Source organism: Phodopus roborovskii, unplaced genomic scaffold (genome assembly GCF_943737965.1).
Source record: "Phodopus roborovskii unplaced genomic scaffold, PHOROB, whole genome shotgun sequence".
NCBI classification, from domain to species: domain Eukaryota; kingdom Metazoa; phylum Chordata; class Mammalia; order Rodentia; family Cricetidae; genus Phodopus; species Phodopus roborovskii.
The window spans coordinates 3,037,331-3,047,113 of NW_026125575.1; the positions used below are offsets into that span (position 1 = coordinate 3,037,331).

The 9,783-nt window shown below is 42.7% G+C and overlaps 1 protein-coding gene across 1 annotated transcript in view; it reads left to right on the forward strand.

The window, feature by feature from the left end:
- Dync2i1 (dynein 2 intermediate chain 1) overlaps window positions 1–8,975 on the forward strand; it is a 41,112-nt gene extending 32,137 nt beyond the window's left edge. The window contains exons 17-22 of the mRNA XM_051177834.1: window positions 128–179; window positions 1,645–1,705; window positions 4,167–4,266; window positions 4,449–4,580; window positions 5,734–5,957; window positions 8,627–8,975. Coding sequence (XP_051033791.1) covers window positions 128–179; window positions 1,645–1,705; window positions 4,167–4,266; window positions 4,449–4,580; window positions 5,734–5,957; window positions 8,627–8,795 — 738 coding nt within the window. The 3' untranslated portion in view covers window positions 8,796–8,975. The remainder of the gene's footprint in view (window positions 1–127; window positions 180–1,644; window positions 1,706–4,166; window positions 4,267–4,448; window positions 4,581–5,733; window positions 5,958–8,626) is intronic.
- The last annotated feature ends 808 nt before the right edge of the window (window positions 8,976–9,783 follow it).

A 9,783-nucleotide genomic window follows, 5' to 3' on the forward strand; every position in this document is an offset into this window, starting at 1 on the left:
TGAAACAATTAACGTTTTAGGATCCAATGTAGCATGCTATTTTATTAGAGCTATGTTTGTTTTGCTTAGATTGTTTCATAGTTGTAAAATGTATCAGTATTCATTTTTTTCAATATTCTGTTTTTAGGTTGTTGTTGAATTACCAAAGGCAGATATCTCAGGTTCAATGAGTGATTTAGGTAACTATTGAAGTAAAAATTAATTGTTGTTTGCTAAAATGAATGGAGACTAAAGATGTCACAACCTGCTTTGAGAAATAAGTAATTAGCAACCTGGAAGATGGACATGAGAGTAGTTATTGGGTGGCGTCCAGTGGATGTTTCTTTCTGTAGGCATCCCAAGTTCATCCTGCCCTGTGACATAACCTCGGGGCGCCTGTCTTCTTCCTCTGTATACTAGAGGTGCCCATGTCCTAAGTCCTTCGTGTGGGGATTTCTTCTGTGGTTTTGGATTTACCCAGTGCACATGAGTTCACTACATGCAGCTCTTCTCATGCTACATGGGTGATGACACAGCATGCTACAGCATCCCATATCTGTGGGGGTCCCCAGTTTGCTGTTTTCAATGCCACTTGGTATGGTTTTCCGTTGTAAGAGGCCCCAGACACTTCAGTTCTGCTGGACTCTGTGGTCTAGTTTGTCAGCATCTTAAACTCAGCTCTCTTACCCTGAATCCCAGCTGCCAGTGTTCTGATGACAAGGTCTCATCTCTTTTGTTTCAGGGGTGTATCCCCAGACAGATCTGGAAAAAAAAATGGGGGGGAAAAAACCCATCCAGGATTAACACTGGCTGTGCTGATCCTTTCTTGCTGAAGTGCTACTCAAATCAGTTTTACTGTGGGCGATTGGGACCAGTGGCAGCAGTCCTGATCTGTAGATCTGCCGCCTCTGTGGTGGCATCAGTATTGCCGTATGGTGAATATAAGAGACAAGTCATGCAGTACACTTGCAATTCCCCTTCCTAGCAGTGAGTTGATTGTATTTCTGCATGCTTTTAATTCAACTCTGCTCAAGGTTCTGGATAGCACCTTGCCTAGAATTTGGGTTTCATTATATATAAATCTCTAATTCTTCCCCCTGCACTAATGTGCAAACTAGGGAGAGTAGCTTTAACACAGACATTTGACAGAGACAACCGAAGGGTCCATATCTGAGGAGAACAAAAGAAGAAAGGGAAAATAAAACTAGGCCTCCTGGGAACTGTAGTTCCCTGGTGTTTGAGAGGAAGTTAGAGGAGCTGATGAACAGAAACTGAAACTGGAGGAGTTGGGGAAACTAGGGGCCATTTAACAAACTCGAAACCTGGGGGGTTCTGATGGTGGCTTAAAATGACAGTCACAGTCTGTATTTACAGCGCAGGGTTCAGCATTCCCAACTTAAGTATTCAGTACATACGATACCCATATTGCTGACTACTCTGAAATGTGTGGACATCTGGATTATGGCCCTGTAGGATTCTGATAATAAACTGAAAATTCTTGACTCTCCTTTTCAGCACGACACAGGGTACCTCCACCAGATATAGAGGGAGTCCTGCCTGTATTCATGTTTATTTAAATAAGGAAGAGTGGATCCAGACAAGTGTAGGTAGATTTTGGTTTAACTTATGTTAAGAGGTGTGTGTTTCTGGTTTGTCTGACTCTAGGTCTGATACCTGGAGGGAGGATCAAATTGGTGCACAGTACCGTGATCCAGTTGGGCAACAGGTGAGACTCGCACTGGGGATCGGAACATCCCTCATCCCATCCTTCATCCCAGGACCACTTTGCTTCTTGATAAATACATGTTCTGTTTTTACAGCAAGGACACATTTTCTCACATTCAGTTTTTGCTATGTGAATTATCAGTAATAAGCCAATGTAACAAATATGTTTTTCAGATACAGCACTGGTATGTATTCATAAAATGCTTCTTAGCTTATACATTAATGCTACTCGACTGGTTTCCATCCAATTTTGTTTAGATTTAAAGTTAGTTAAACATGGTCAAATCAAGTTTCAGGAACTGGAGACATTGAAATAAATTTTATTCTTAAGTTTGTATTTCTAGCCAGGCACAGCACACACCTATAGTCCTAGCGTTTGGTAGATAGAAGTGGGAGGATTAAGAGTTCAAGGCTCTTACTCTGACTACACAGTGAGTTTTCCACCAGCCTGGGATGGATGAGAACCCATCTCAGATCAACAGATAAGCAAACAGAAATGCAAAAAGAACAAACAAATTATATTTCGGCTTTTACTCATGGGACTTTATATGAAGTACAGATTCTTAATAAATGATCCAATGTTAGTAGTATTTATATGGTCTGCATTGGTTCCTGAAGACATTTATGTATGTGTGTGTGTTTGTGTATCTATCTTTTGCTCACTGAGGCTGTTAGTATATGATTTCAAGACCCTTGAAAAGTCTTTGAGCCTGTATCCTTTCCATCACACAGAGTGCAGTCAATACAGTCATGCTTAGAGACTTCAACGTATGTGATTAAATATAAGTATTTACATTATACAAATATATACTATAACTGAAAACAGATCAGTTAAAGTCATCAGATACGTTGAAGAGCCAGGCGTGCACATGCTATTTAGGCCATTCCCTGAATTCATGAGCCCCTGAATTCTGCAGAGCTCCGTGAGACTCTTCTCTCTGCTTGAGATGGAATTTCCTCCTGGATTTAACTGTGTACTCCTCAAAGGGAAATAGCTAATGTATTTGATGCCACCTTTCTTCTCTAAACACATCGTTGTGGTGATTTTTGCAAGATCTGTAGGAAAGGAGGGGTAGAGGCAGACTGGACTATAAGGAGATAGCTACCTCTGTAGCCTCACCTACCTTGGGTAAACTGTGGTGGCTGGCCGGACTGATACACCAGGTCTTTGTCCCTTTCTGCCGCCTGCGGACTGTGGATGTCCTGAGAAGATGTCACCCGGGGTTCAGTAGCCGTCAATGATCCCACTAAACATGCCAGGGAAGCAGAACATTCTTTGTTGGCATGGTTATAAGAGTATGATGTGTTGTTAGCATGAGCATAGGCATGTAGGAGCTTGAAGGAGAGCAGGCTTTGGTACAGACTGAGATGGGAATGTGTGGGAAAAGTGGTGTGTGTGTGTGTGTGTGTGTGTGTGTGTGTGTGTGTGTGTGTGTGTGTGTGTATGTGTGTTTTAGTAAGAATGATCCCTATAGGCTCATACTTGAATGCTTAGTAACCAGGAAATAGAATGGTTAAGAAGGATTAGGAGGCGTGGCCTTGTTGGAAGAAGTGTGTCACTGGGGATGGACTCTGAGATTACAAAAGCTCATGTCAGACCCAGTGTCTCTCTCTGCCTGCTCTCTGTGGACCAGGGTGTAAAGATCTCAGCTACCACTCCAGTATCATGCCTCTTTCCTGCCATGACCATGCACTAACCCTTTAAAACTGTCAGCAAGCCCCTAATTAAATGCTTCCTTTTGTAACAGTCGCCTTGGTCATGATTTTTCCTCATAACACTAGAACGCCAACTAAGACATGATAACTGGATTGATCCTTGAAAGTTTGGCAAAGGAGCTTGTCATGTTTCTAGGGCAAAAGATGTCTGTACTTAGAAATACCAGCAAGTCCGTTGTTAAGAAGATGGGATGAGTTGGTGGCTGACCTTGACATGCATGCTTCTGTGCTGACAGTCTAGACAGGGTCTATTCTGAAGAAGTGGAGTGTCATTTTTGAGGTGCAGGATGATTTTCAACTTGGAAAAATGTTAGTTTGGGGTGCAGAAAGTTCCAGAAAGTGGAGTCCAGTTAGGAGGCCAATACGGTGGCCTGTATGAAAAGCAACATGGGTGTGGAGAACTAGATGTGGCTTAAAAGAGTAGAGTTGGAATCTGGTGGTCAGCTGATGATAGAGGCAGTGGGAGGGAGGAGCCTCAGTTGGCCCCGCCTTCTGCCATGGTTTGCTTATTGGGTGGCACAGCTGAGGAGAAGGAGATCCAGTAAACAGAAGGATGGATCTGCAGAAATGACCAAGCATGTAATACACGAAAAAGAAATAGGAAGCAGAGTAGTTGCAGTCATGAAGAAGTGTGATGTGCCTGCTCCTCCTTGGATGACAGTTGGCAATGCTAAGTGAGTTGTAAGGTGTTATCATCATCCGGGTTTTCAGAAGCCATGTGTTCATCTCTGCTGTTTGTTTTTCAGTCTTTCCAATAAAGATAGTGAATTCTGGGGGTCCACACAAACACTAAGTGTCAAATTTCTGCCTTCGGATCCTAATCACTTTGTTGTTGGCACCGATATGGTTAGTAGTGTTTTACATTTCATCCTTTCCACCTAGCCTTATCTGATAAATGTCTTTATATCGGATTAACTGCTGTTTGCCTTTGTTACAATGTCTGAATTATTTCAAGAATATGTTTTTTTTTTTCAGTCTTATATCTAATACTTTTCTTTGGCCATTCTTGGTATTCTTGTAATAATCAGGGACTTATAAGACACAGTACCAGACAAGATTGGAGAGTGTCTCCCAAGGTGTTCAAACCTCAGCAACATGGTGCCAGACCAATAAAAGTTAACGTCATTGATTTTTCACCATTTGAAGACACAGTATTCTTGGTAAGAAAGTCCCTTTTCATTGGTATTATTTGCTTATTTGTTGGGGCATCATAATACTGCAATCCAGCAGAAAATTTAGAAAGTGTTGGTCTCTTAGTAGTTCACAAATTTATCATTTATCGGGCTTCAATAATCTAAAAAGAAGACATGGGATATTAAAAGAAAACTAAATCAAATCAACACAGAAGTTTAAGCTCTCAAATACTTTGTTCAGTTGCAAAGCACTCAGAGTTTATCAGGAAGATGCATATCCGTGGTCAACCAGCTAATCCGGTCCTAAGCGTTAGCCCTCGCCTAATTACCTCCACTGGACCCCATCCCTGAAATGTCTTGCTGCCTCTCAGCTCTGTTCTTTGAGGACTTGAGTCCCTAGCACTGGAGTCAGTGAGGACAGACTTTGTTCAGACGATAGGGGTGGGTTTCCATCTGACTGGCTAAGTGTGCAGTCCTAGAATATACGGTACCTCATACAGATAAACCAGGTTTTAGTACTCAAGACTGTATCTGAGTCAGAAACTGCACACCCAGACATTGTGATCAGAAATTGTTTGGCTTAGTCCCTGCCCCTGTATCCTGTATGATTTGTGTTACTTATCTGAAATTAGGGCTTAAATATGTTTCTGTTTGTATTTTATTTTAGAATTTGATCTCTCTTGTTGACATTCTGTGTGTGTGTGTGTTGTGTATACGGATTCAGAATTTTATACAAGTGCACTCTTTTTTTGAGTATGGGAAAGAATTAAGTAGTTGGAAGAATTGATCTTTTTATAGGCTAGTAATTTGATCTTTCCCTAAACCAGCTGTGTTTCATAAAAAAAAAAAATTATGAAAATTTCAATCCTGAGGGAACACATAGCCATACTGTCAGTACAAATCAACCGTTTAAAAAGTGACACTCCACCTGTGCAGCCTGCCCTGACGTCGTGTGCTGGAGTCAGTGGCACTCAGCAGTCATCTGTGTTTTCTGAGAGGGCAATAATGGCTGGTGTCGGTTCTTGGGGTGAGCGTTCACTCGTTATCTCTGAGGATAGGTTTAATGTCTTTATAGTCAGAAAACAAAAACAAGCCAAGCCAACGCTCTGAGAAAATTAGCTGGGTGTTGAGATTTAATTTAAAAAGAAGGAAAAACAGGGTTTCCATACCCCGATTTCAGGCTGGCTGTTCAGATGGAAGCATCAGATTGCACCAGCTGATGTCTGAGAGACCCGTCATGCAGTGGGACGGCACCACCAGTGGCCACCCTGTCACTAGCCTGCAGTGGTCCCCGACAAGGCCTGCCGTGTTCTTGGTCCAGGATGATGCCTCCAGGATCTATATCTGGGACCTTCTTGAGAATGACCTGGGTCCTGTGGCTCAGCAGCCCATCTCTCCAGACAGGTGAGTACAAGGTCCAATCACCCTCATCTCAAATCACATGTTTAAGTTTACATACATACATACATACATATAGATATATGTGTGTGTATATATATATTATATATATATATATATATTCAAAAGCACTTTTTAAAGGTAGTTCTAGTTTGCACAAATAAATGTACAGAGCTCCTATCTGCCTACTGACCCCAGATGTGCACCCAATTTGCTGCTAACACCTCCATTCTAGTTTACCCTTCTATAATTGGTCCATATTGACACTTCGTGACCATCCTATTCCACTTTACGTCAGCTTCGCCTTTAGCGTTCAGTTAAGCAATACTATGAAAATCTCTTTAAGATGAGGTTGTCTTATGTTTAGCCTCAAAAAGCACAGTGGATAGGAGAGTAATGTGATAGCCTCTTGTTATTATCATTCAGGAAGAAACGTTTTCTGTGAGTGCCTTGCACATTCCACATATGTTTGCGTGGTCTGCATCCGACCCCCTCTAGTTTCTCAAAGAGAATAGGACATTTGAGACTTAGTCATGGGATCTGTGTTCTTGTCAGACCCTCCAGCTCTCTGTTCCTGAGTCACACTGGTCCCCAAGCATCCTTCCCACCTGCGTGTGCAAGCACCCCGCTGGTGTGAATTGTACTGATGCTACTGTGTTCAAACCTTTGTTAGCATCTGTCTGTGTGTCTGTCTGTCATCTGTCTACCTATCTACTTATGTGTGTGCACAGTTGTGTATGCTGTGGTGCTCATGTGGCATTCAGAGGACAACCTGTGAGACTTGGTTCTTTCCTTCCACCATGTAGGAACCAGGAACAGAATTAGGTCATCAGCCTTGGCAGCAAGAGCTTCTACTGGCTGAGCCATCTTGCTGGCCCATTGCTAAGACTTTGAAATAATTCTTTGCCTTTGTTCCTTTATTTCAAAGTAGCAGTGTTTATAGAAGATTTTATTTGGAAAAGTTCTCTCTTGATGCCAATTTATCTAGTCTCCTATATTTTGTTCTTGGAATTTTATACATATGCATTGTGTGTGTTGTATATGTATATTGCCAGAGCCATGGGGTTTCTATTTGTATTTTTTAATTGAAAGTAGATTTTTTTTCTTTTTGGTTTTTTGAGATATGGTTTCTCTGTGTAGCTTTGTAGACTGGGCTTGCCTTGAACTCATAAAGATCTACCTACCTCTGCTGGGATTTTCACCGCCTGGCTGAAAATAGATTTTTTTTTCCATACAGTCTATTCTGATTACAATTTCCCCTTCACCAGCTCCTCCCAGATCCAACCCACTTTGGATTCACCCTAATCCATACCCTTCCTTTTTTGCTCTCTCATTAGATTACAAACAGGTGATAATAACTAGCAATAACAATAAATAATGTAAAAACAAATAGTCCAGAATAGGACAAATAAAGGAAAAAAGCCAAAAAAAAAAAAAAAAAAAATCACAAGAAGTAAACAGATGCTGAGATGTATTTGCATATACGAAAATCCGTAAGACATAATATATAAGCAAAGTACCATTGAGTTTGGTTTGTGTTAGCCATGTGCTGCTGGGCATGGGGCCTGACTTTAAGTGTGGTTTGTGTACCCAGTACAATTCAGCTGAAGAAAACAAATTTTTTCATTGTGAGTGGTTATCAACTGGAGATAGCTTTTGGGTTAGGGATGTGGATTTGTTTCTACTTTATTCTAATTAAATAGCTATCTAAAGAAATGGCTATAGGTGGTGTATGTGTAATCCTAGCACTTGAGAATCTGAGGCAGGGGGATTACAAGTTTGAGGTCAGCCTGGGCTCGTGGGAAGTTCCTGACCAAGTTGGGTTACGTAGCCTGACCTTAAAGAAAAGGCAACAGAAACTATGTGAAGATCTGAGGGTGGTGGCTCATGCCCATCATTCCAGTACGCGGGAGACTGAGGCTGCAGGAGGGCCACTGAGCCGGTTAGACCCTGAAAAGAAATGCAAAAGCCAATCAGCTGATCCCTTCACCGGGTTCACATATTACATTTTGCATTTCTGAAGTCTGCCAAGAGGCATCCCAGGGAGGCTACTTCTTGCTGGGAACGGGAAGGATCTGAGTGGGGACAAGGTTATCTTCGGGTTGTATTCCCAGACTTCTGGAGGAGTTAAGGGTGGAGTTGGAGACATGTCCTCAGCCTTGCAGGGACAGTGGGGAGGAGAGGCCACACAAGGTGTCAAGAAGACCCCATTTCTCGTAGGACACACGATGGGCTAGGTACTACTCACAGGAGCTTGTTGCTGTGGAGGGTCTGAGGATCTGGGGCTCGGGGACAGGCTCAGCTGGAGGACAGGTCTCTGGGCCTGAGAATGGTGGTCTGAGATACTGGGAAACCCCACACTGGTGATCATCCCCCTGCCTGTGTGGTAGGGAGGGCCTGCTGAGGCGGTTTGCAGGCCCTACTGGTAGAGGGAGGAGTGTCAGATGGGGAATGTCACCCTTGTGTGCCTGGTGGGAGGTGTCTGCAGATAGATATACATGCTTTGTGATTTCTTCATGATCTGCCAGCCAACAGATCCCAGAAATGCAGAAATGTGTTTTCATATGCTTATTTGTTTTAGTTCCTCTTCAGTTTCACACTTCCCTTGAATGTACATACTTAGAAAGTCATGCGTGTGTCCTGACTTCCCAGTTCATGTTCTCTCTCACCTGCAGGCTTGTGGCCATGACCATCATGGGGGATCCCGAGAAGACCAGTGGTAGCTTTGTGGCCCTGGTGTTGGCCAGGGCCTCTGGCACAGTCGACATCCAGTACCTGAAGAGGCGGTGGAGCAGCCCTGCGGCAGACGAGCACAGCCAGCTGCACGTGCTTCTTCAGAAATGAGGGTGTGGTGTCAGCAGAGTGATGAGCCCTAAGACTTGATTACACGTCCCTTGACTCCGTGTCCGTGTGACTCTGTATTCTGCGTTTGTGTACATAGAATGTGTATATTCTGTACATATTTGTTCTAGAACAGAACTTTGGTATTCCCAGGAAATAAACCACTATTTTTAATAGAAACAATGAACATTTTAGTGTATACTAAACCTCAGAGGAAATACTGATGTCAGAAAGCGCTTCTAAGACTATTTCCAGTTATTTTTGGAACAATTTAAAAATACTGTCACATTTATTACAGAATTTTAGATAATTCCACCATGAGAATGTAGTTTAATGGACTATTTTCTTAGCCATACATAAAATGATGGACATATATATAAAGTAAAAAAAAAAAAAAAAGCTCACTTTGGAGATGACTCCCACAAGCCCTCTGTTTTTTTAAGTTTTCCCAAACACTAGTTCTTGGTGTGACTTAAATGGCACTCATAGAATTGAGTTACACACATTTTACAGTGTGTGTTAGCATGAAAATCATCTTCCTATAGAAACTATGAGTAAATAAATTTCCTTGAATATGGAGCAATAGGAGATGTGTTGATTCATTCCTTTGTAAACACCAGAAACAGCTTCTCACAGTTAGAGAGGTCAGACGTCCAAAGTTCTGCCTCCAAGATGGCACTGTGCAGCCATGTCCTTACTTGGCAGAAGGCGCAGACAGAGGGTGCCAGCACCTCCCTTCCCCTCCTACAGCGGCACTAATCCGCTCGTGAGGGCTCACCCCCTCAAGGCACCATCTCCTCATACCGTTGCCTTGTAGTTCAAGTCCCAGTTTGTGGGTCAGAACCACACTGGAGGAGAGTGAGGGCGAGCTCTTGGGAGAACTCCCTCCCTGTCTCTTACCAGTGGGTCTGTCGGGCATGCGGCAGCATATGTAAAGCTCTTCCTGTACTTTCCCAGCCAGAACTAGAGCCTGACTGGAAAGCTTTGCTGC